Source organism: Podarcis gaigeae (genome assembly GCF_964106915.1).
Source record: "Podarcis gaigeae genome assembly, chromosome: 14".
NCBI lineage: Eukaryota > Metazoa > Chordata > Lepidosauria > Squamata > Lacertidae > Podarcis > Podarcis gaigeae.
The window spans coordinates 53,601,251-53,626,294 of record NC_139690.1 but is presented as its reverse complement, the minus strand read 5'-3'; the positions used below and the strand labels follow the sequence as shown (position 1 = coordinate 53,626,294).

Sequence of the window (25,044 nt, the reverse complement as noted above, 5' to 3'; positions counted from 1 at the left end):
GCTCTTAAATATATGATAATATTCATAAGTGTACCAACCAAGCACATCCATAGATCAGCACAGGAAGACCAACCTGGAACCATTTTGATTCCTAAACTGACCAAATCTTTTCTCTACAAGGTCAAAATGGAAAAGCCTCCCCATTGTCTTTTCCTTCACAAATCCTGTCTTAAGGGTATGTCTATGTTTGAGTGGGGTGTGAGCCTGTGACCGGCCCAGGAACTAAGTATTTACCACTACAAAAGAATGGCCAGGCTCCCCAGGCAATCCAATCAAGTAACCTGCCAGACAGGAGATAAACAAGGACAAGAGATAAACAACATTTAAATTTCTGTTTAGACCGCCTTTTCTGTGATGTAGGTATGATGTATCTGAGGGGTGGTCTTAGGTTACACCCCTTCTGTGATGTCTGTATGATGTTTCTGGGGGTGGTCTTGATCTACAGGGTGGCAATTTCAAAAGTCTTTATAAGGCCTTGCACACCATTTTTCTGGGTCTTCCTCCTTTCCTGAGGGTGAGGGGAGCACCCTGTTGCAACAGATCAATAAAGATCAAGCTTACTAGCTGCTTTGCTTCTCAATATTCTCTGGTTGGCCTCTGTTATATTCTCCTACCAATAGGGAACCTATGTAAGGACTCTATATGGGCTCTTGGATACCCCATAAGGGGAAAAGGGCAATTTTTGTTTACAATAATGGCCAAGACAAAGGGGTGTATTTGACCTGGAAACTGTAAATGCTTTCCTTTGTACTGTGATGGAGTGAGTGTAAGAGACTATATTTGAGTGACAGGGGCATGCCTGGATCTCAGGTTCTACCAGAGACCACACTTTTTCTGACATATCTATGATGTCTTGATGATGCATTCTGAGATGTATTATGCGAAACTTTGGAAAACAGATGTAACCCATTGATCTGGGCTTCTCTCTGCTTCTATGCTGTAGCTGGGAGCCTTGTTGCAACAATAAAGATCAAGCCTCTTGGCCGCTGCTTTGCTTCAATTTCTTGGGTGTACTCTTGTTTGACCTTCCAACCTAAGCCTGCGGAGCTCACTGCTGCAGGAAAAGATCTGCTCCTTGCATCTGCCATGGGGGGGGAGCTCTGAGCATGCTTAGAAGCACTTGGTCCTAATTGCCAGTGCATTTTGTGAACAGTGCGGAGCCACTCTCTTCCCATGCGCATGGTAGAAGGGATCCAAGAACCACACACTCGAAGACAGGCTCAGAATAAAAGCAGGGCGATACATTTCAGAACTGGGGGTTTAAAAGTCTTTACTTAGAGGTACTGCCAACACACGCAGCCTGCAGGCAAGTCCAGAAACACACACCCTGACAGCCAGCTGTGCAAACACACGTTTTGAAATAAAGGACCATGGCTCCAGGTGGCTCCACTCTGGCCCCTCTGCTCTTTCCAACGGGCCAAGATCCGGATGTGGGAGCCCAGGCCAAGAGCTTGCCAAAAGAGCAGGCAAGCCAGGCCAAGCACCCTCTGAAGACAGGCAGGACTGCCCCAGCTCAGCTCCAGGCAGAACTCTCAGTGCTTCTCCAGGGCTTTGGCAAGGAGCTCGTTCAGCCGGTTCACCATCGGCCGCGGGTCATCGTTCAGGCCTGCTGCTATCATGGCGTTGTCGTAAATCTGCCAGCGAAGGAAGAAACAATGAAGTGGGTCAGGGTAGGGGGGGGCTACCTTGGCTTACTGTGTCCCAGGGTATGGCAGGAGCACCAATCGACAGAGATGGGATTCTGCTCTGAATGCCAGCCAGGAGTAGGCAAGGAAAACATGACAGGAGGGGCGCATTTCCCTCAGTAACTGCTCTCCTGGGGGCTGGACTACATGATCCGCTTGGCCCTTCCAACTCTATAATTCTATGATTCTTCTGCCCCCCCCCCAAAGGCTCTCAGAGAGGCCCCAGGGAATCCACGTGGGGGTACCAGGGGGTTACACCGTTCCCTGCTTGTGGAGGCTGCAGGTGCCAGCTGTCTCGGCTCCAGACATTGCAAAGGCACTGGACACCTCCCCCACTCCTTTCCACTGCTCTCCCGAGGGCATGACGAGACGCTGGCAGTCCATGCACCCCCCTGAGGAGGAAGCAGAAGCTAGCTCACCTGGTCAAGCAGCATAAGGGCCAGATCTGGCTGGCTGGAGCGGAGCTGGTTGAGCTTCTTGATCAGAGCGTGCCTAGAAGGGAAGACGAAGGGGCAGTTTGAGTGCTGCAGCAGGCAGAGCGCATGGGCTTCTTCCCCAAAGCCCCCTCTCCGCCTGTGCCCAGCCCCTCTGTCCTCCCCAAGGAGAGCCCTTGCTGAGGTCCAAAGGGAGGCGTCCGAAAGCAGGATGCAGTCCTCAGTGCATCATGTTCAGGGATTCCTCCTCCCCCAGGTCCAGCTCTGCCTGTTCTCCAATACCCAGTATTGATCTCCAGCGTGGGCTGAAGGATCTGAGCCCGCTCCTCGGTGGTCTTGGCCAGCTGCTGCATCCGGAGGAAGTGGCGGGCAGCGCCCATCTCCAGCACGGTGATCATGGCCGGGTGCATCTCCAGGCGGGGAGTCACCTGTAGGGCAGCAGGAAGGAGGGGGGGTGAGGTCAAGGCTAGCAGCCCCTCCTGCCTCCCCACCAGGTCCCAGGAAGCAAGCCAAGCCCCCGGCTGCTGAGAGGAAATGGCAGGCCGGTACATGGGTTTGCCCAGATCCATCACAACTGCCCTTTCCAGTCATTTATGCTCTCAGCCCTTCACACAGTCATCACCATCCTGACAGGTCACACTGTGGCTGCAGAAACAGCTCCCGGGGACGCCCGTTCCTGGAAAGGCCTCACTGAAGCCCAAAGTCCTGCCAGGCCCAGCCAGGGGGCTTCCCGAGACCCAAGCCCTCAAGGTGGCCAAAGTGTTCTCCCTAGATTGTGTACAAACTCAGGCCTCCCACTCAGGCCAGAGTGGCGCATGCTCTGGTTAACTCCCGCTTGGACTACTGCCATGCGCTCTACGTGGGGCTACCTTTGAAAGTGACCCAGAAACTGCAACTAATCCAGAATGCGGAAGCCAGACTGGTGACTGGGAGCGGCCACCGAGACCATATACATCGGTCCTGAAAGACCTACATAGGCTCCCAGTATGTTTCCGAGCACAATTCAAAGTGTTGGTGCTGGCCTTGAAAGCCCTAAACGGCCTCGGCCCAGACCTGAAGGAGCATCTCCACCCCCATCATTCAGCCCGGACACTGAGGTCCAGCTCCGAGGGCCTTCTGGCGGTTCCCTCCCTGCTAGAAGTGAGGTTAGAGGGAATCAGGCAGAGGGCCTTCTCGGTGGTGGCGCCCGCCCTGTGGAACGCCCTCCCATCAGATGACTTTTAGGAAACATCTGAAGGCAGCCCTGTATCGAGAAACGTTTTGTGTCTGATTTTACAATGTTTCATGTGCTGTAAGCCACCCAAAGTGGCTGGGGAAACCGAGCCAGATGGACAGGGTATAAATAATGAAATTATTGTAATTATAACTTACCCGCCGGCCCCCCTGCCCTGGACCCTCACCTTGATGGCAGCAACCCGTGGGCCAAGTGCATTCCTCATCCAGGCCAGGAGCTCCTCTGCAACCGAGGAGCTCAGAGACTCTTCTGCTGCAGGAGGAGGAGGAGAAACACAGGGGAGTGGATCAGGGTGGGGGAAGAGGAGACAAACCCCTCAGTCACAGCCACAAAGTCCTTCCTGAGAGGGTGGGTAGTGCTGACAAGAGGCCAGCCTCTGGGACGCCTCCTGGGGTATTCCCATCCCTCCAAGATGGGTGATTCTCCACCTCCTCCAAGCTAGGCAGCCAACTCTGCTTGAAAAGGGCTCACGCCCTCTTCCCACCGCACAGCAGAAGCCCACCTGGGTGCTTCTCCTCAAACGTCTCCTCCTTGTAGTGGTCGACGACGATATCCGTCTCCACAGACATCAGCTTCTTCTTGTCAAACTCCCGGAGGTGCAGGAGGGTCAGTTCATCAAACTGCTCGTAGCAGAATAGTACCTGCGGAGGCCAAATGGGGGGGTGTCCTCAGTTCCAAGGAAAGGGAGAATGACCACCACCACCCCGGTCACAGGGCTTCCTCCTCTGCTCCTGGTGCCCAACCCCAAAGCACTTGCTGGGAAAGGGGCTCCCACAGGCCCCGGCTGGGGCTTTGCTTCCCAGCCCCCCCCCCTTGCTCTCCTGCTCACCTCCACGTCCTTCTTCTTCATGGCTTCGTAGTAGGGCGAGTGCTCAGCCAGGTGGCGGTTGGGAGAACACAGGTAGTAGATGTTCCGGCTGCCGGCCTGCATGCGGCCAGCATAGTCCGAGAGGCTGGTCAGCTGGCCAGCGGGCAATGCTGAGGACTCGTAGCGAAGCAGCTTAGCTATGTCTTCCTGCGAAGGAGAGTCCCGTCAGTCAGAGGACAAAGGAGGCAGACCCCTCACCCCTCACTAGGGCATCCGCTGCCCAGGTAAACCGCTTTGAGGGTGGGTTTTACAATCAAATTTTATGAAATAAATGAAGTAGGTGGCATCACAGCCGGTTTCCCACCTCCCTCTGGATACTTGGCAAGAATAAACCTCGCCCCTCAGCTGTCCCTCAACACACCTTGACATCCTGCTCGGCGATGGTGACAATCCCCTCGCGCATGAAGAGCCCGTAGTCCTCAAAGAACTTGGCGTACTTCTCGGGGTCCTTCTTGCTCTGCTCCATGAAGAACTTGATCAGCCTCTGCTGCAAAACTCCCCGGAGCTTCCTGCAGGACAAGTCCCAACATCAGGGAGACGGGGGTGGGGATGGGGAGGTAAGTGCCTGGAAGCCCCAAAGATTAAAAGAGGGGCAGGAGAGAGAGCAGAGGAAAGACTGCAGACAGTGATGGGCTGAAGCACCTCTGGCCGGGAGGAGGGTTTCTATTCTTTCCCCCCTTCACCAAAAGATTTGCCTAGGTGCCATGTGCAATCTAAGTGAAGTCAACATTGCTCTGAAGAAATTTCGACAAAAGAAGAACGGCAGGCGAAATTAATGGACTATGCAAAACTGGACAAAATGACAGGAAGGATTCAAAACCTGCGGGACCAGAGATTCACAGAAGATTGGAAGAAGTATATGAACTATTTGAAGAGCAATTGTAACCAAAAAATCAGGCTAGTAGGACTACAATAAGTTTTGTAAGGAGAAATATACAAAGTGTTACAAAGCAGAAAAAGATACGAGATATTGGTTATGAGTTTGAAATGTAAGAAGGAAAATAAGAAATGCATACTAAGTGTAATGGTTCTAGGGGTTGCTCGTGCGTAAATCGACGCCACACCTGGCTGGGTTACCTGGGTGAACCCTTTCTGTCCGGACAGCCACTCACCCATGGCTGTCTCAATCGCTGGGAGAATCCGTCAGTGGGAGTTTCTTGAACTTCTTCCAGCAAAGAAGCTCTTTGATGCCTAGTCGCCGCCTACTCTCCCTGCGCGGAAGCCTTCTGCGCAGGGAGGGTGTGGGCAGCGGAGGACCCGTGCTCTCCCCGCTGGTCTCCGGCGAGGAGTCATGGAGCCACCTCGCCGATTCCCCCATCTGCCCCCCTTCTCCACTGGTGCTACGCTGAATTCCTTCCCCAGAAGATGGGCTGCTTCTCTCCCTCCCGGGATGCTCTCCGAAACCACTCTGGAGCCCTCCCTCTCCCTCTGGCTCCGATGGCAGTTCCCTGACACTAAAAGATTAGCTTGGAAAATTTTCAGACAGGACTGATGGAAGTAAAAAAAAATTTGAATAAGATGTAAAAGTTTAATTACTGTTGAAAATGACATGTGACCAATCACACCTCTGCCTGCTGGGACCCCAATTCCTGGCATTAGCCACAACAGGTGCCGGGGCTGATGGGAGCAGGGGTCGCAGCAACACCGGGAGGGCCCCAATCCCTGCCCCCTGGTGACCAAGAAGGGAGCAGACCTGCAGGAGAAGGAGCCATGGCCCAGCCCAAAGGAGCAGCCAGGAAAGGGGGACCCCATTTTTCTGGCAAAGGGTGTCTAAGGAGGCAACAGAAATCCCTGGGTTAAAGCTGACCAAAAGTCCAGAGGTAGCCCTGTTATCAATTGATGATGGGCTGGGAGGGTTGCAGGCGATGAAGGACTTGCTCACAAATTTATTGACAGCTGCGCAAGTTATTACAGCTAGGAAGTGGAAGGGGCAAGCAGAATATAAAATAGCAGAATGGTATAAAGAGGTGTGGGATTTAGCTATTAATGATACATTAACATGTGCCATTAAGGCAAGATGGGGAATACTCAGGAGAAATGACTCTGAGGAGATACGGAGGGTGTTTGTAGAATTTGTACTATTAGAACGGAAAGGGGTCAAACCATCGCAAGAGGTGTTGAAATTTTGGGAGGTTGGATAGTTACAATGGAATGGTCTCAGTAGTGGGGTGCACATGTTTATTCTTATTTTTTATTATTACTTTGTCCCAAAAAAAATTGAAAGGGGTGTCATGAATTCTCCATGGCGCTTTAGCAGAAATGCTCAGAGTTCCAGGTTCTTCAGTGCAGTATATTTATTGTGAGCTATATAGGAAGACCTTTCTATCTATCTCTCTATCTCTCTCTCTCTGACCACACTCCTCTACACCACCACCTTTACTGCTGGACAGGTTTCCCTTTTAAACCAATGACAGCCAATCAACTGACAGCACATTACTGCCGAGTCTTTCTGACCCTGCACTTGCATAGAAAGTATTGCAGGCTTGATTGCATCAGTCAGTTGAATCAGCTAGCAAACTCAAGCCTGCAGACTTACTATCTCACACAGCATTCTGTGAATCCCAACAAGGGGAACCTTGGAGGGCCACTGCCAGCCAGAGCAGCCGGCACTGGGCAGGGCAGACCAACAGCCTGCCTTGGGGGAAGGCGGATCAGTGAGCGGAGCCTCACGCGCCCCCTTGGATTACTTCCAGGAAAGCCCCAGGGCTGGAGAGACACACACGGACACGGCCCGCAGGTAGCTCACCTGACGAGTGCACTCTCCTGGAGCAGCTCCCGGCTGAGGTTCAGAGGGAGATCTTCGCTGTCCACGACTCCTGCACCAAACAGAGGGAGGGGCAGCGTCAGGGGCAGGGAGGGCAAGGGGGAGCTGTGGCCCAGAAGCAACCCCCCTGCCCGCCCCAGGGCACCTGCAAAGGGGAGGGTGGCTACCTTTCAGGAAGCGGAGCCATTTCGGCAAGATGTCTGCGGCTTTGGTCAGGATGAGGACCTTGCGGCTGTAGAGAGCGACGCTGGAGCCCAGCTCCCGGCTGACGTCAAACATGGAGGGCTTCTAGAGGCACAGGAAGTCATAATAATGGTGCTATTCTTTCTACCCCACCCATCTGACTGGGTTGCCCAGGTTGAAACCGGATGTTCTGCCAGGTGGGAGGGACCCAGCTCAACCTCCATCCTGGGGTGGGGCTGCCCCTCCTCCTGCAGACCACCCCTCAGTGCCTCTGGAAGGCAGTGGGGATACCCAGAGGGGGGGCCCTCACCGCCTCCGGGACGTAGAAGATGCTGCGGATGTTGAGAGGCGCGTCTGTCTTGTAATGCAGGATGTAGCGCGGCTCGTCGTAGGCCTGAGCAATGAAGCGGTAGAACTCCTTGTGCTGCCAGTCCCCAATGTCCTTTGGCTCCAGGGTCCAGAGGGCCTGCACAGAGGAAGGGGGAACAGGGGGCAGAGGCTGCTGAGGCATTCAGGGGGCACAAGGGACAGCCAATGCCATTGCTGCCAGAAGGAGTTTGGTCCAGAGGCGAGCCCAAAACACCCCGAGGCTCCAGGCAGAAAAGCAAAGGGGAGCCCAGAATAATTCTCCTGCCCCCAAAGCGGACCAAGAGTGGGACTAGGAGGGCATTGGCATCCTTCTCCAAGCCACTACCCCACTCTGAAATTAAAAGGCCATGGGAAGAGGACCCGGCATTGAGAAGCATCCCCCACTGTCCTTCTGGCAACTCACAGGAGAGAGCAAATTTTGCCCCTGTGCTCCAGATGAGGAGCTGCTCCTCAGAGCCACTTGCACAGGACCCCCACAAAGCCCAGGGCGAAGGCAAAATCCCAGGCAGGGCTTCCTGGCCCAGAGCTTTTCCTAAGAGCCGGCTCCTCCTGACCAGCACCTTGTTCTGAGCAGGGCGGAAGAGGACCGTGAGGCTTCATTTTAATGTTGTACTTTAATCTTGTTTTTAAGTTGTATTTTAATCAATTGTTTTTATACCTGGTGTTAGCCGCCCTGAGCCCGGTCTTGGCTGGGGAGGGCGGGGTATACTTAACATTATTATTATTATTATTATTATTATTATGCATGTTTGGGGCCCAAGCAGCGCAAGTCTGCATCCGCCTTACCTGCATGGCGTTGACACGTCGACCATTGAGGAAGAGGGGGTAGCCAACGAAGTTGCTGTACTTTGTGATGACCTCTAGCGGAAGGAAGGAAGGAAGGGGTTTGATGATCAACCTTGGTCAACAGCCCTGCCCGGGACACCCGAACTCCAGAGGTGCCCACTGGCCCGCCCACCCAAGGGGAGCCCAGAAACACGGTGGACCAGCCCACTAGGAAAGGAAAGGCAAGGCTGGATGCTGTGGGGATCCTGCAAGGCAGAACCGTGAGTGCATTGAAGTCCACCACAGGTATGTTGCTCATGGAGGGCCAGAAGGGATCAGAAAGCCCCCCCCAGCCCCCGCGTCTCAACCTGGCACTTAACAAGCCCAGAAGCCAGTGACAGCGAATCCATGCCATGCCAATGGTCCAATTTGAGCCATTAACTGTCCGCTTTGGGTGGCAGCTCTTTGGAGTTCTGGTCTTCACAGGAGATGCTGCCAGAGACCAAAACTGGGATCTTCTAGGTGCAAAGCCTTTCTCCCCCTCACAGACACCCACTCCCCAAGCCAACCCCCACCAAGCCACCCTGGGGAACCCCAACCAAGCGCAGGGCAATCACCTTTGACGCGCTCCTCGTTGGCGAACTCCTTGCAGTCTTCCTTGAGGTGGAGAATTATTTTCGTCCCTGGTTGAACTCCAGAGGCTTCCGAGATCTCAAATGTCCCAGAACTAGGATTAGAAAACCATTTCCTTAATAACAGTTTGAACAACTTATTTAACTAAAACAATAACGTTACAGTATATATATCCATGTTTGTTAACTGATGTGGTTAAACAATTTTTTTAAAAAAAAAAACCACTAGACTGAGTTTTAGTATGGACTATAATGCAACTTAAATAGAATACTATCCTTAGAAAGATATTTCCTCCAAAAGCATTTTATTTTAAAAATCCAATTTAAATTTTAAAAATCCGATTTAAATTTTAAAAAATCCAAGATTTCTGCCCGCACCCTACCCCTCCTCCTGCCTGCCGCCCAGTCTTGCCCAGCTCCCTCTGGAGCACCGCTTACCCATCCGAGTGCCAGCAGTGCCCTGGGCTGCCTGGCTCTGCTGACTGTGAGAAAACTTCCACCCGATCCGCCACCATGAAGGCCGAGTAGAAGCCCACTCCAAACTGGCCAATGATCCTGCTGCCGGCTTCCACCTGGCTCCGCAGCGTCTCCAGGAAGGCCTGTGAACACAAAGCCCCTTGCTTGCAGCCAGGCTGCCCTGACAGATGTCTAGCTACTTCCCAACCACTCAAAGGGGGGTCACCAACGTGCCAGAGTCCCCTCTCCTTGTAGCCTCAGGGATTGCTCCGCCCTGGAACTGTGGCAAGCCTAGCTGCACCCCGCCCCCGAGCCTGCACCCGCTGCCCCAAACCCTCCTGCCCTGTTACCTTGGAGCCAGACCTGGCGATGGTCCCAAGATTAGAGATTAGCTCCTCCTGGGTCATCCCGATGCCTGTGTCCTGCAGGGAAGAGAATGGCAAAGAGATCTGTGTCATGTCCTGGCCCCCACTTTGGGATAGGGAGGGCAACGCTCCCCCATCTGCACAGACTCGGGCAAGAGAGGCATTTCACAGCAGCATTGTTTCTAGCTGTTTATGAGAGATCAGCCCTGATCTGAGCAAAGCACCAAACGGTTGGTCTCTGGGGTCCAGCGCCAAGGTCAGAAGTCAAGTCAGGGCCAAATCCCACCAGACACCAAGCTCATTGGGTAGCTGTGGCCAAGGCCACGTCTCAAGCTAGGCAGAATCCCCACACCAATCCCCCTTGGGGCAGAGGCAGCAAAATCTCTCCAGTCCAGCAACCTTCCTTGGCAGCCCTGGCCAAGGAGTAGGAACAACTAGAGAAGTCTGGGGAGTTCTGGCGCAAGTCAGCCACTCGGCAGCAGTACCTGGATGGTGATGGTTCCTTGTTTGGAGTCTGTCTCAAGGTGGATTTCCAGTTCTGGCAGGATCTCCCCTTTGGACATCAGCTTGTGGCGCAATTTTTCTAAAGCATCACTGCAGTTGGAGATCAGCTCTCGGATAAACACCTGCAGGGAGAGGCCACGCTGATGCAAACGGGCACCACAGAGACAGCAGGGGAACGGCTCTCGAGTGTGGAGCAGCGCCCCATCCCAGATGAAAGCAGCTCATGCCTTCCACCCCCACTAGCCAAAGGCAGGGGAGACTCCACACACTGTAGCCGCAGGCATCCCCTAGAGAAGAGCTTTCCAAACTGTGTATCGTGACATGTTAGTATGTCAGCTGCAGTAATGCTGGTGGTTAACAAAAGAGGTTTAAAGACTGTCTCAAGGCAAATCTTTAAAAATGTAGTATAAACACCAACAACTGGGAAACCCTTGCCTGCGAGTGCTCCAACTGGAGAACAGCCTTTATCAAAGGTGTCATGGGCTTTGAAGACACGCGTACTCAAGACACAAGGGAGAAATGAGCTAAGAGGAAGGCAAGCTTGGCAAATCCACTCCGTGATCAACTCCTGCCCGGAATCCAATGTCCCCACTGTGGAAGGACGTGTGGATCCAGCATTGGCCTCCACAGTCACTTACGGACTCATTGTTAAAACCGTGTTTAGGGAAGACAAGCTACGAGGGATCGCCAAAGAAGAAGAAGAAGAAGAAGCAGGTATGTCACGTGAATGCTCCCTACACTCATCCCAGAGCTGGAAAGGGGTTAGTTTAACCTCCAGTTTGCTAGCAAAACTGAATTTCTCTGTCATGAAATGATGCACATCTAAAAAGTGTGTCACCAACATGCAAACTTTATTGGAGCTACCCTGGATTTGCAAGCAGACTGCACTGCCGCCCCAGTCTGATCTGACTCCTCAAGCCCTTCAACTCACTCCCTTTCCTGGGAGCCTGTTCTGGTCCTTGCAGTTCCCAGGGAAGCTCCACGGACTGTGGAGTGTGCAGCTTTGAGGAAAGACATGTTGGGCAAGGTGCTACATCAGCCAAATTCCCTAAGAGGTACAAGAACTGCTTCCCAACTGAGGTGAGAGGAGGGCTGAGTCTGTAACGCAGCGCACCTGCTTTCCACTAACCTGGGGAAACTAACCAACCCACTGCAGAAGAGGCGCAGTGAAGCCTCCAAATGTCTGCATTTGGAAAGTTGCTTCAAATTAAGGCAGCAGCCACTACCAGGGCTCAGGATCCCCCAACAAGGAGTTAGGGTCAAGCCAGCGCAGCAGGCATGGGCAGTGGCAGGCGCTGGCTCTGCCCTGCAAAAGGACCCTTGGGATGCACCAGGGCAGGAGCGGCCAGCCTACCTCCTTCTCCGAGTAGAGAGAGCGGGCCACGATATCCAGCAGCTCCTTGGTCTCTGCTTGAAACTCGTGCCTGGAGGCAGAACCTGCAAGATGGAGAGAAGGGAGAGGAAAGGGCTGCTGCTGTTGTTCTCGGCAAAGGGCTGCCCCTTTGCCTCCCACAGCAGGGCCCAGGAAAGAGCGTGGCTTGACTCCAGGGGAGGGGGAGTCTGACCTGGGACTGCCTCGGGGTTGCTGGTCAGTCGATGCAGCGGAGGGGCCTCCTCGTCACTCTGGGCAGCTTGCGAGCTGTAACTCTTCCTGGAAGCCCAGCTCAGCCCTGGAGGCAGCAGCGGAGGGGCCGGTCGGGGCAGGAGTACGGCCCTTGGACCTGAAACGGAAGAAGCATTGGGTGGTGGGCCAGGGACCCTTCTGAACGCGGAGCTTTAGTGGATGCTACCTGCTGTTATAAGAATTCTAAGGTCTCCAATATAGAATAAATGTTCATAAATGTACAAGGCAAATGCACATACGTAAGTATATACTCTACATGTCTGAAATCATTAGAGCTATACCTTCCTTGGTGGCCAAATTTCTTTTTTTAGCTTTTAAGCGCCGTAAGACTATAATTGACTATATTGATATGGGGCTATCTGTTTAGCCCATTTTAGTGTTGGCCAAGCTCCAAAATCTTCCTGGATGTTTAACTGTGTATTGACAAATGTACTTTTTTCTGACTGACGGTCGAATAAAAGGTGGATGACATGTCTGAAATGGCACTGGAGAGCAATCCTGAAGCCATTTTGACTCTCCCAAATTGACCTCAAATATTTCTCTGCAAGGAGGAAGGAAATGGGAGCAACTTTCCAATGGTCTTTGGACTGTAGGGGCTTACACCTCCCTGCACATACAGTCTGGCAAGTATCTGTTAAGCTGAGCACACTATCAATACGTGTAGGAGATTCAGGAACTGAGTATTTACCATCACGAAAGAATGGCTAGACTGCCCAGAAAATGCAATGAAGTAAGGCATTATCAGGTATCCTGGCAGACAGGAGAGAAGCAACACTCTCAAATTTCTGCTGCAGACCGCCTCCTTCTGTGATGTATGTATGATGTTTTGGGGGTGGTCTTGGACTACAGGGTGGGCAATTTCAAAAGTCTTTATAGAGGCCTGTGCACCATTGTTCTGAGTCTCTCGTCTCCTTGCAAGGAGGGAGGGAACTCTGTTGCAACAGTTTATTCTCTGTTAATGAAGATCAGGCTTACTAGCTGCTTTGATTCTCAATATACGCTGGTTGGCCTCTGCTTTCTGTAGACGGGGCTCTAAGTACCCCATAGGAGAATTTGAACTGTGGTTCCCAACATGGGGTACACACCCCACGGCAGAGAATTGATTTTTAAGGGTGGCAATTCAAGTGGTACCTCGGGTTAAGAACTTAATTCATTCCGGAGATCCATTCTTAACCTGAAACTGTTCTTAACCTGAGGTACCACTTTAGCTAATGGGGCCTCCCGCTGCCGCTGCACGATTTCTGTTCTCATCCTGAAGCAAAGTTCTTGACCCGCGGTACTATTTCTGGGTTAGCGGAGTGAGTAACCTGAAGCGTCTGTAACCCGAGGTACCACTGTATTAACAGTGAATGGCCTTTTAGGCTTCCTCCACGTAAACAGGAGTTCACTTCTTGAATAATAAGGAGAAGAATAATAATTAGACGGGGATCAGGAATTGAGAGGTGCTTAGGCGGGGCATGGCCAAAAAACCGTTGGCATCCCCTGAATTAGACGTCTTTTTCTTGTGACGCCGCCCCCGGGGCTTCCCGGGCCAGATCGGCGGCGGGGACGGGCATGGCGCGGCCTGCGGGGTCGCCAGGGTCACTCGGCGCCCAGGGAAGCAGCCGCCGCCGCCTCTTCCCGGGGCCTCGCCAGGGCCCGGCCTCCCTCACCTGCTCCCGCCGCCGCCGCCGCCGCCGCCGCCGCCGCGGCTCCCGGGCGGACCAGGAGGCGGAGGAGGCATCGCCCGCCGCGCAGCACCTCCAGCCTCGCCATCGCCACTCCCCGCACGCCGACCCGACTTCCGGCGCGGGAATAGCGTCACGCGAGACGTAGCCGGCGCTCCCGTGACGTCGGTGCACCTCGCCGGGCGAGGCGGCGCTTGGCGCATGCGCTCTTCCGGCGCTCGCCAGGCCCCGCCCCTCGGCCGGACCGGTCGGAAGGAGCGCCTGCGCCCCCGAGGTAGGCCGCGAGGGCGCCCCTGTGCATGTGCAGAGCGCCGCCCGGAGCGGGGCAGGGGCGCTGGAAGGACCCCCGGGCGTGGAGGCGGAGGGAGGGCGCCGACGGGGCTGGCGAGGGGCTCCGGGCCCGGCTCCGCCTGGGCGCCCCTTTCGCCTTCCGCTCCGGACTACAACTCCCAGCAGCCCCGGCAGGGCGGCCCCGCAGGGGGATCATGGGAGTCGTAGTCCGAAGGCTGCAGGGCTGGGGGGGCGGAGGCGGAAGAATTCCCCACCCGCCTCCTCCGGGCGCGACACTCCCGGCCCGGGACGCCCCCGGGGCCTCCGCGGTCCCGATCCGGGGCCTCCGTCGGCGGCAGAGGAGGGTTGGGCCCCGTCCTGGAGGAGAAGGCGGGGCGTCACTCTGAGCCGCCTCGACCAGCAGAGAGCATGTTAGCATTTTTACTAATGTTGCCGTGATGACTATCATTAACTATTTCAGCCCTTATGACGACTATAATTATTAATTATATTATTAATTATATTAAATATAAATACATAATTTGTAGGCACAGCTCATCCTCTGGAATATAATAGCTCACTAGGGAAATGCCGAAGTTGCCCTTTGGGGTGCCTCAGGGTCCATTTCTATGGCAGCCCGTGTGGTTGTACAGGTGTATGTATATAGCTCAATTTCAACTCCTGAGGTTTTGCTGCAGTCTGCTCTGGTTGTATATTTTATCTTTATGAATGCTGTTTTTATTTGTGTTGTGCAAGCTGGTCTTTGACCGTAATAAATTATCTATCTATCTAATATAAATATTATATATATATAGATAGATAGATAGATAGTATAATATTAATTATGTTAATTATAATTATTAATTATATTAATTATTAATTAATTAAAAAACAACGGTGCACAAATGAATTCTGTACAGACCCCACAAACTGTAGCAATGAAAGCACCGCTCTGAATGCTGTTTTCTGGGCAAGGTTCCCCACAGGCGTTGGGTTGGCCGCTGTGGGTCTGGGCCAGGGCGGCATGTGTTTGGCCTGATCCAGGCTCCCTTCTGTGTGGCAGGATCCGAGCTCCTTCCCCCAGAGCCAGCTGGGATGGAGCGCAAAGAGCTGGACACCGAGATCCACCCGCTGAAGAGCGAGGAGGGCAGAGGTGCCGAGGGCCTGGCCAACTGCACCCGGAAGGAAGCAGCCCCCAAGAAGCTCAAGCGGCTCTCGCGATGGCGCACGGCGGCCTTCTTCCTCTCCCTCTTCCTATGCCTCACGGTGGTGTTTGCCTTCTCCTTTATCATCCCGTGCCCCGTGAGGCCCATTTCCCAAAGGATGTGGAGCAGAACTTACGAGGACACAGGTGAGTGCGGGGGCGCAGGGGCCGCAGCCGCTCCTGGGGGCCCATCGCTGAAGCCCCCCATTTTGGCCTCTTTGCAGCTACCTACGCGTTCCTGGCCATGCAGGACGTCAACCAGGACCGGGTCCAGGATGTCCTCTTTGCCTTCAAGGCTGCCAGTGCCGGCAGCAACAGCACAAACAGCTCTTGCGCCAGCCAAGGTGAGGGTTCCTGGGGCTTGAGTGGCTCTGCAGAGACTGCTCCTTGGGGGAGAGAGGGGAGGAGGCCACCGGGGCTGAATGGGCTGCTCCTCTTCCTCCAGGCTTGGCCTCCCCCTGTGCCTTCCTGGCCGCTCATTCAGGCACCAACGGCAGCACGCTCTGGCAGAGGCCTGTCGCCCAAGAGCTCCTGCTGATGGACTGCTCCAGGGAGCAGGATCACACCCCAGCCTGCTTCATTGTAGGGGAGCCGGACATCCTGGCAGCCATCGACTTGGAGACAGGTAGGCAGGTGTCCAGCAGCCCCTTGCCCAGAGCGTCACGGCAAGAGGCATGCAGGAAACCTTCCTGGTGCGACGAGGGGGTTGGGGGGTTGTCTTGCCAAAGGCAAGGTGGTTCCTTTCAAATGAGATTCATGAGCAATACAAAATACGCAAGCGAGTGAGAAGATTAAAAAATATATATTCTAAAACAGCAAGCAATACAGTGGTACCTCGGGTTAAATGCTTAATTTGTTCCAGAGGTCCGTTCTTAACCTGAAACTGTTCTTAACCTGAAGCACCACTTTAGCTAATGGGGCCTCCTGCTGCCGCCACACCGCCAGAGCACGATTTCTGTTCTCATCCTGAAGCAGAGTTCTTAACCTGAAGCACTATTTCTGGGTTAGTGGAGCCTGTAACCTGAAGCGTCTGTAACCTGAAGCGTATGTAACCCAAGGTACCACTGTATATACATACCAAGCATGCACTTCAATCTGCCACTTGGCAACCCTCAAGAAGCGGCGAAGCGACTCCCCCAGGTAGCCTCAGTTTGCAGGGCCCTGCGGCTGATCAGTCCGTGCACAAGCTTCAGAGAAACTCTGCCCAAACTGTCCCATTTTATAGATAGCCACCCCCTCCCAATGCCTCACTTTCTCAAAACAATGTCCAACATCAAATAAGGTATCCAGCATTATTTTGTGATGCGTCCAAAGGAACAGGGGCAATTGGCAGGCCCCCAGCTGTCTCCAGCCCACTGGCCGGCAGCCGGGCGAACTCTGGTCCCCGGATCAGCATGTAACTGCGACCCGAGCTTCAGAATCTGGGCATGCAAGCCAGCAGAGATAAGAACTCTTTGCAACGGAAGGGCAGAGAGAGGCTGTGTAAAGCGTGTTTACAGGCATTTTATTTAGCATCAGGAGAGAGGAAAAACATGTCTGCTCCCCTTTGTGTCAAACAGCATAAGCAAAAGCTATACACACAAGAGCGAGGGAGGGAGAAGGAACAGAGGAGGCAGGAAGGGCTCTGTGTCACTAGCTCCTCAATACCTTTTGTCTTCCGGGTGCATTTCTCCATTCTCATGAAGGAGTGGAACAGGTCTCGGTGTTTCGATTTCTGGGAATGGAGTTGAGAGATGACCTAACCTGGGGAGAAAACAGCAAAGACCTGATGAAGAGAGCACAGCAGAGCTTATATTTTCTGAGAATCCTCCGGAAAAACAATCTCTCCAAGGACCTGTTGATGGCATTTTACCATTGCTCTGTGGAGAGTGTACTAACTTATGGTCTCTGTGTGTGGTTTGGGAGCTGCACGGTCAGGGAAAAAACAATGCTGTCCAGGGTTGTAAAGTCTGCGGAGAGAATAATTGGGTGCACTCTTCCCACCTTAGATCAAATCTATGCTTCCAGGTGCCATAAGAAAGCTGCAGAGATAGCGCAGGATAGTGCGCACCCCGGAAGAAGGTACAGGGTTATAAAGACCAGGACTAGCCCCCTGAGAAACAGTTTCTACCCAAATGCAATTCTGGTTTTAAATGCAGTATAAGGAGTCTCTATAGTATGTTGTATTTTACCGGTAATTGGGGTTTCAGAGTTTTTAGGGGGGTTGAATGTCTTATGTAGATTTTTCAATTTCATTGTTCTGCGTGAGACAATGACAATAAAGGTATCGTATCGAGTGAGGAGCACCCATCCCACTGACCTCTGCATCCTGCAAGTGGGCTGGCGCTAAGTTAACTGGACGCTGGACGCAGCTTTGCTCTGGGCAGCAACAGTGAGATTCCATTCTGCTCAGACAGACAAGAGAGCTGCCTGGTGGATCAGCCCCAGGAGGGATCAGCGACTAAGTGGCCTCTTGAGTCTAATTCCGTGAGCTCCGCTCTGCGATTGGGTGCCAGAGGCTGCTCCGCTGCCATCCACCTTTATGCCAAAGCCAGGAGAGCATTGGAGCTCCTGTCTTCTCCTTGCTGGCCCAAATAGGACTAATTTAGCCAGCTAGCCCTGGTGATCATCTAATGTTTATTGATGGATTTTCCCCTTAAACTGATTTTTGAATTTTTGAATTTATTGTTTTATACTGTCTTTTATGCTGTTTTTTGTTGCATCAATTAAGTGTTTTAAATTTGTTGTTGGCCGTCCTGAGCCCAGTTTTCTGAACCGGGAAGGGCGGGGCATAAATAAATAAATTATTATTATTATTATTATTATTATTATTATTATTATTATTATCATCATTTCTATTTTAGCCCATATTCTGTGTTCCAAAACAGAAAGTGGGCAAGAGGGAAGGAGAGGCAGAGTCGTGGCCAGGAGTGCGTGTTGGCTTCCATGACCAAGGCCCCCAAAATGCTGGGACCTGCAGTCCTTTGTCTCCTTCCTCCCCTCACCCCATGAGGCCCTTGCTTCCTGCTTATTCCTCAGGCCAGACTCTCTGGAATGAGGCTGCCAACCTCGGGCCTAATTCGACAGTGCTGAGTCCATTGCTGAAGATCCCAGATGTCAACGGAGACAGCACTTCTGACCTTTTGGTCTTTGCTGGGACGGGAGAGGAGGTGAGCTTAAATAACGATAGATAACTATAGCGAGGAAACTTGGCATTTCTTCAGCATTGCCATGCAAGCCTCTTTAGGACTGAGCAGGCAGTGGCGGCAGGATTGCTCAGCTTCCTCCCCGGGCGTGAGAATCCCATGGCCTTCGCTTTTTCTGCAGATTCAAGCCCACTTCTATTCAGGGAAACATGGCACCCAGATTGGATCCGTTGGGACCTTGCATCTCCCGGGAAGAGTCGGCCACCTCATGCAAGTCACTCCGAAGGGCTCCCCCTATGTGCTGCTGTACACAGGTGAATCCTTCCCCCTCTGGAGACAGGCCCCGTCTTGGCCCAGGGGTCCCTGCCGAGGGCGGGGTCCTCTCTGGAGAAGAGACGCGCTTTGGAGTCTGGCGAAGACACTGCTGCTTGGCTCACCGACTCCCTTCCTCCCTCAGAAAAGGCCCTTTACGCCTACTCTCTGAAAGCGCTGTGCCAGATGGCGTTCAACTCTCCTGCCCACAGCACCTCTGGTCTGACGGAAGATCCACTCTGGGAGACGGCGATCAACAGCGCCACGCGCCAAGTCACCTTGCTCAGGTAGCGCTTGTAGGGCTTCCAGCAGGGGCGGGAGGCGGGGTTGGCCCTTGGGGGGCTTGGGGAGAATGCGTAGCGTTCAGAGCAAGCCGGGTGGGAACTGGGGAAGAAGGGCCACGTCTGAGAGCAGCAAGTGGGGTTGAGAGAGAGAGGTAGTGTTGCTGTGAGCCAAAAAGTCGCCAGTTCAGTTGGTGATCTTGTATTAGGAAGCCCCAGTGCTTTTTTTCTTAGAAAATGTTCAGGGGTACTCTCATTTTGACTCAAGTTCAAACCAAGAAAAATAAACACGGTTAATGGACAAAAGTACAAAGAACATGCATTACAGCGGGAAAGAAAGCCGCCATCAGAGGTGGCAACAACAAAATGGACCAATCACTGTGCTAGATTCCAACTCCTACTTCACACATTAAACACCCGCTTCCATCTGAGACTCAGGAAACACTATGACAGAAAATGAGGCTGCCATCGGAGGGAGCAGCAGAACTGACGATTCACCAGGCTAGAGAAGAAACTAATTTTTTAAAATAAAAATTAGTTTCTTCCCCCGTTAGATTCACAAAATATTTAGGGGTATGTGTACCCCCAGAAAAAAAAAGCACTGGGAAGCCTCCACCTGTAATACAGAAATACTGGCCCACCTCACATGGTTGTTGTAAGTTCTACAGAGAAGAAGGTGCTTCTTTCCCTTTGTCAGAAGAGGGTCAGGAGGGCAATGTGGTCTCCCCCCCCCCCGCCAGCCTCCTCTTGCCCTCATTGGTGTCAGCTGGCACAAGCGCCCCCTGCAGGCCCAGCTGAGCAATGACCAACGCTTTCGGTCCCTCCCTGTTTAGCACTGGAGAAATCCGCTACCTGACAAAGATGCCTGTGTCTTCGAGCGCCGATTTTCTGGTTTCAAGATCGAACATGCTTGAGCTGGTGGACGGGCAGCGCTTGGGCTCGATGTGGGTCACAGAGACACCCCACATCATAAGGTAAGGGGTGCCAGCTTCTGCCAACAACCATGACCTGCAGGGTCCGACTCTGGCTTGTGCCTCATCCTAAGAGGTGCAGGGAGAATGGCCTGAGCTGTGACTTTTCCCTTCTCAAGGAGGGCCGGCCAGTGGTTTTGCCATGCGTGAGGCTCTGAGCAATTAATTACAGGTGGGCTTCGCAGAACAGAGGAATTCGCCAACGGTGCTCCTGAGTGCAGGCAGAATGCCCAAGGGAAGAGAAGGGCTTGTGCAACTGGGAAGGGAGCGGGGCTTCCCCACAGCTTTCTGGAGATAAATCCCTTTCTCCGCTTCCCTCTTTAACCAACAATCTCATCCCCCTTTCCTGGAAGGATGGGGTGGAGGAGGGAGAGGTCCGGTGTGCCAGTCAGGGCTGCTGGGAACGGCTTGTTCAGCCCCTTCTCGTCTCCCTCTTGCAGCGAGCCTGTGCTTGGAGCCTACAGGCCGGACGAGGTCGACGTTATCGTTATGAGCAGAGACTCTTCCAGGAAGAAGGTTTGTTGAAAGGCCCACAGCCACACGGAGTCCCTTGCAGCAAAGGCAGTGTTTTATGATCCGTTTCTTTTATCAATTAAATTCAAATGCCGCCTTCATCTGAGGATCACAGGGTGGTTTACAGGGGAAAAAAGAGCAGCCCTGATCAGGAAAGTTTTTAATGTCTGGCATTTTATTATTTTTTATATTTTGCTGGAAGCTGCCCAGAGTGGCTGGGGAAACCAGCCAGGTGGGCAGGGCATAAACAAGAAAATCATCATAAAAATGCACAGCACAATATCAAGTGAGAACAATGCCTTTGACCCCCTGGGACCCTGCCGCATTAAAAAGGCCATAGAGGAATGTTTTTGCCTGGTGTCAAAAGACATGTGAAGCAGGCGCCAGGCAAGCCTTTCTGGGGAGAACATCCCACAAACTTGAGACACCGCGAAAAAGGACTGTCCTTGTGTTGCCACCCTCCAGACCTCTTGTGAAGTAGGGGCGTGGGGCACAGAAAGAAGGGCCTCGGGTGACAGTCGCAGGGTCTCAGTCAGTTCATGTGGGGAGAGGCAGTCCTTGGGGTATTGAAGGCTTTTAAACCAGTACTTGGAATTGGGGCCCAAAACTGATTGGCAGCCAGGGCAGTTGGGCCAGAGTTGGCAATACATGCTCAGACCGCCTTGCCCTGCTGAGCATCGTGGCCACTGAATTCTGCACCAGCTGAAGTTTCCAAAGCATCTTCAGAGGCAGTCGCAGGTGTGCTGCATTGCAGTAACCTAACCTGGAGGTTACAGGAGGACAGATGACAGAGGTTAGGCTCTTCCAGTGCAGGTGGGGGCCCGGCTGGGCCACCAGCCAAAGCTGAAGGAGGCCCCAAGCGACAGCAGTGCACCCAGGAGGACCCCAAGGTGCGTACCCTGCTCCTTCAGAGAGAGTGTCACCCCCCTCAAAAATGCCACCTCCCACCCTCAGGACTTTGGTGGCTGGAAACCCAGCCAGATGGGCGGGGTATAAATAATAAATTATTATTATATATTATTATTATTATTATTATTAAAGATGAGAAAATCTGGTGAAGGAGGGTCCGCTTAATCAGATCCGAAGTTACGCATTTTATAGGTGTGATGGTCAGGCTTGGTCCTGGCCTGCCATGGAGCAGCTTCTGGGTGCTGAGAGCCTTTGCCTCGCCCAGCACCCCGTGGCAGAAGCGCCCAGAGGGGCTCCTTGGGGGCAGGGGCTGTGGAGAAGAGCGCTGAGGACCTGAGAAGGCAGCACCCTCTAAGGCAGGCCTCTTCTCCGCAGGTCATGCTCATGGAAGGCACCTCCGGCGACATCGAGTGGGAGGCCAGCCTGCAGCTGCTCTCAGGCGCCGACAGCCCCCGGCCGGCCACCCTGTCCACCTTCGACCGCAGATCGGTCTTCCTCTTCTGGGGCCTGTATCAGAGGGACGCAAACGGAACGGTAAGCGGAGGGTGGCATGCTGTAGCAGGAAGGGAATGCAAAGGCCCCCACCCCCAAATGCAAAGAAACTGTTCCTTCTGCCAGCTGGCTTTGGACGGGGGGGGGGGGTGGTAGCTGAATGGAATTTGCCTTTAGGAATCTCTAGCTCAGTTGGTAGAGCATGAGACTCTTAACCCCATGGTCGTCGGTTTGAGCCCCACGTTGGGCAAGAGTGTGGACTTTGCATGCGGTTGGACTAACGACCTTTGTGCTCCCTCCCAACTCCACTGCAATTCCATGAAAGGCCTCTGAACCCCAAAAGGAGAACACCAGCCTTCCCACATGTCTGGCTTTGTGTGCCCGGGGCGACAGTCACACTGGCACAGAGTTGCCCCGGTGCCCCTGCCCCTCTCCTCTGCCACCGCATAACAGAATCGCCTTCCCTAATTGCCACAACCTCACCAGCGCACATTTCATGCAGGGAATGCGCTGCCTCCGTGTGTTATGGGGGGGGGGTCTTGCTGGTGGGGCCTGCTCTGCGCAGTTTGCCCTTGCCTGCAGCTCTCTTCTCTCTTGGTGCCAGGGGTCCTGGGACGGCGCCCAGCAGCAACTCTACATGTTCCACCCCGCCTTGCCCAATGTCCTCCTGGAGACGAGCAACGTCACAGAGCACATCGTGGCCTTTGAGGGTAAGTCGGTGTCACGGTCCAGTTCACGGGCAATCAAAGTCCCGGCAGGGGACGTCAGGACCGGGGGCAAGATGGCGGGGTGGGAGCAGGAACGGGGGTCCAGAAGCCAGGAGTCAGGAAGTCAAGGGTCTGGGGGTCAGGAAGCAAGGAGTCAAGAGGCCAAGGTTCAAGGATCAGGAAGCAAGAAGCCAAAAGCAGCAAAGCAGAAAATGAGTTGCTGTGGCAAAGAGCCGAAGGGAAATGCTGACCTTATAACCCTTCCCAGCTCTTGCCACCAGGTGCAATGAGATACCAATCTGCCCCACCTGTGAGGCCGCGCCTTGCCTCTCCAGAACAAACTTAGGTAGGCCCCAGTCCTGCAAAGTCCTGTTGGTCACAAGGCCTGGCTCCTGCACACACTCCTGACAGTCAGGGGCCTCCCCATGCTGGCTGGGCGGCTGCGAGGAGGAGGAGGAGGCTGCTGCTGCTGCCTACCCCCCAATCCTTCACCCTCTTTCACTTCCAGGGGTGCTCTTTGAGCGGAGCCGCCACGCCTGCTATGTGCTCCTGACGGGGCCCCAGGTAGGGCAGGCCCCCGGGCAAGTGACGCTGTCGAAGTGGAAGCTGAAGGAGGCCATCGCCGGCAGCCACGTGATCTGGCTCAACCAGGTGGCGCAGAACAGCGAGCAGAGCGTCCGCGAGCGCTTCCTCAGGATGAGGTACCGCAGCCCCCAGTGAGCGCCGGCAAGGCTGGGGTGCAGGGAGAGGACGACCCCGGAGGACCCGAGGCCGGCAGAGGCTTCCCGCAGCGCCAGAAGGCAGAGAAGAGCCACCGCGAGGCTGACGATGGGCAGGGCTGGCATGGCGGGAGGGGGCAGAGGCGGCTCCTCGCCCGCACCCAGGGCCCTTTCCCTGGGGGATTCCTGCCGCAAAGGCTCCCTCTCTCTGTCTTTGTGGAGGCCTGGATTGGGGGGCAAGCAAGCATGTGGCCCCTTGTCTGGCACTGGAAGGCTCCCCGACCAATGGACTCTCCTGGGGGGAGGAGAGGGCTCAGCACCCCGCACCTCACTGGGGTTGATGTCTGCAGCCCCCACTCCCTTGGCTGCCCAGCTCCTCCTCCCTCCCTCTCACTGCTGCCTCCACCGGCTGGGAGCCAGCAGGGAACCAGGGAGTCGTTTGGGGATGGGGGCCTTGATTGCTCAGTGGGACCCTGGCCTGCAGCACTCAGGGGCAGCAGCCTGGGGGAGTGGGGGGGCTCTCCCTTGCTCCCCCTTCCCCAGCCTTGCCACCCTGCTGGCCTTGGCTTCAGGCCCCACTTGGCGCAGGGAGGAGGAAGGGGGTTGGCTGCTTTGCTAGGGGAAGGGCCCAAAACCCTCCCCCCACAGCATCCTTTGCCCAGGCGGCCCACCCCCAACTGCCAGGACTGGAGCCGACGGGGCTGCTTTTCCGCCTTCGGGGATTTCTCGAAGGTTTTTCCTTTGGGCTTTGGTGGTGGAGGTTTCGCACACAGGGCCACCTCTTGCGCCTGAGGAGGCGGGGACTTGGCCAGCTCGCTGCTGCTACTGCTGCTATTGTGGTTTCAATAAATCCTGGTTCCTTGTCCACAGCCTCCGTTTTCGTTCTATCTTGGGGCTCCTGCAATCGGTCGCCAAAATGAGCTGGGCCCCCAGACCTGTGGCATTCACTTGGGGGGGAGGAAGGAGGCGCAATGGGCAGAGGCCCCTCCTCTCGACACCCTCTCCCCCTGCCCATGAAGAGCCCGTGGCTCGCTTGCACCCCAGGCCCAAATTCAAATCCTCCAGACTGGCAAGGAGAATCCGGTGACCTGGTTATATGCCACTCCTGTTTGGGGGGTGGGGCTTTCAAAGGGAGACCTCTGTGTGGCAGGGCAGCCCCCTCCTTCGCTCCAAGAAGCCCTTAGGTACCTGGAAGCATCTCCTGACGCAAGAGGGGGGAGTCTTGGCAGTCTTGCTAAGTCCTGGGTCGGCCGTGCCCTTGCCCCCTCCTGGGCTCAGGCAAGCAAGAGGACCTCTGGGCTTCGGCAGACTTTTCCCTGTGCAGGTTTTCAGTGAGGCCGTTGGTCCCTACGGCTGCTGCTGCCTACGCTGCCAGGCAGGAGTCGTCCAAGGAGCCAGAGCAAGGAGCCAGAGCTGGGAGAGGCTGCCAGGAAAGGGCTTCTGCATGCCAAGCAGCCGCTCTGCTCCTGCACTTTCTTCCACGCTGCACCCCCTGGGAGCAGGAGCTGGAGGAGGAGTCCCTCCTTCAAGGCTACTGCAATTAACCCAGAATGCGGCAGCCAGACTGGTGACTGGGAGCGGCCGCCAGGACCACATAACACCGGTCCTGAGAGATCTGCATTGCCTCCCAGTACGTTTCTGAGCACAATTCAAAGTGTTGGTGCTGGCCTTGAAAGCCCTAAACAGCCTCAGCCCAGCAGACCTGAAGGAGTGTCTCCACCCCCATCGTTCTGCCCAGACGCTGAGGTCCAGTGCCGAGGGTCTTCTGGCAGTTCCCTCATTGCGAGAAGCGAAGCTATAGGGAACCAGGCAGAGGGCCTTCTCGGTGGTGGCGCCTGCCCTGTGGTACGCCCTCTCTTCAGATGTGAAGGAAATAAGCAGCTCTCTTATCTTTAAAAGACATCTGAAGGCAGCCTTGTTGAGGGAAGTTTTTAAGATTTAGTGCTGTATTGTTTTTAACACTCGATTGGGAGCTGCCCCAGAGTGGCTGG

At 54.3% G+C, this 25,044-nt stretch overlaps 3 protein-coding genes across 10 annotated transcripts in view; 2 read left to right on the top strand and 1 right to left on the bottom strand.

Moving 5' to 3' along the window:
* Positions 1-1,253: 1,253 nt before the first annotated feature.
* Positions 1,254-13,768, bottom strand: TRAP1 (TNF receptor associated protein 1). 7 transcript variants are annotated; one of them, XR_014557771.1, is made up of 19 exons: positions 13,552-13,768; positions 11,825-11,980; positions 11,614-11,696; positions 10,241-10,381; positions 9,741-9,812; positions 9,373-9,533; positions 8,920-9,029; positions 8,324-8,397; positions 7,479-7,634; positions 7,153-7,273; positions 6,968-7,037; positions 4,583-4,730; positions 4,183-4,368; positions 3,856-3,994; positions 3,520-3,602; positions 2,402-2,547; positions 2,105-2,177; positions 1,353-1,634; positions 1,254-1,300 (listed from the first exon to the last, which is right to left on the bottom strand). XR_014557771.1 is itself a non-coding variant. In XM_083711503.1 (18 exons), the coding sequence occupies exons 1-18, from the start codon at positions 13,751-13,753 to the stop codon at positions 1,533-1,535; spliced, it is 2,226 nt and encodes a 741-aa protein (XP_083567629.1). In that variant the 5' UTR covers positions 13,754-13,768; the 3' UTR covers positions 1,254-1,532. The 7 variants fall into 7 exon arrangements, 4 of the variants coding, with proteins under 4 accessions (XP_083567629.1, XP_083567630.1, XP_083567631.1 ...); XR_014557772.1 differs by having other exon boundaries at positions 13,536-13,715; XR_014557773.1 differs by having other exon boundaries at positions 3,520-3,605; positions 13,536-13,687.
* On the top strand, positions 13,752-23,922 carry FAM234A (family with sequence similarity 234 member A; the record flags this gene model as incomplete). 2 transcript variants are annotated; one of them, XM_083711569.1, is made up of 12 exons in its annotated part: positions 13,752-13,824; positions 14,884-15,171; positions 15,249-15,368; positions 15,470-15,649; positions 18,043-18,173; positions 18,331-18,463; positions 18,607-18,748; positions 19,576-19,716; positions 20,154-20,229; positions 21,511-21,669; positions 22,232-22,337; positions 22,843-23,922. In XM_083711569.1, 12 exons carry the CDS (start codon positions 13,752-13,754, stop codon positions 23,052-23,054), a joined length of 1,761 nt encoding a protein of 586 aa, XP_083567695.1. In that variant the 3' UTR covers positions 23,055-23,922. The 2 variants fall into 2 exon arrangements, with proteins under 2 accessions (XP_083567695.1, XP_083567696.1); XM_083711570.1 differs by lacking the exon at positions 13,752-13,824 and adding an exon at positions 14,107-14,475.
* Positions 23,110-25,044, top strand: part of LOC310831319 (cytoglobin-1-like) — a 108,672-nt gene continuing 106,737 nt past the window's right edge. The window contains exon 1 of the mRNA XM_083711882.1: positions 23,110-23,116. The gene's annotated coding sequence lies outside the window, so the exon portion shown is untranslated. The remainder of the gene's footprint in view (positions 23,117-25,044) is intronic.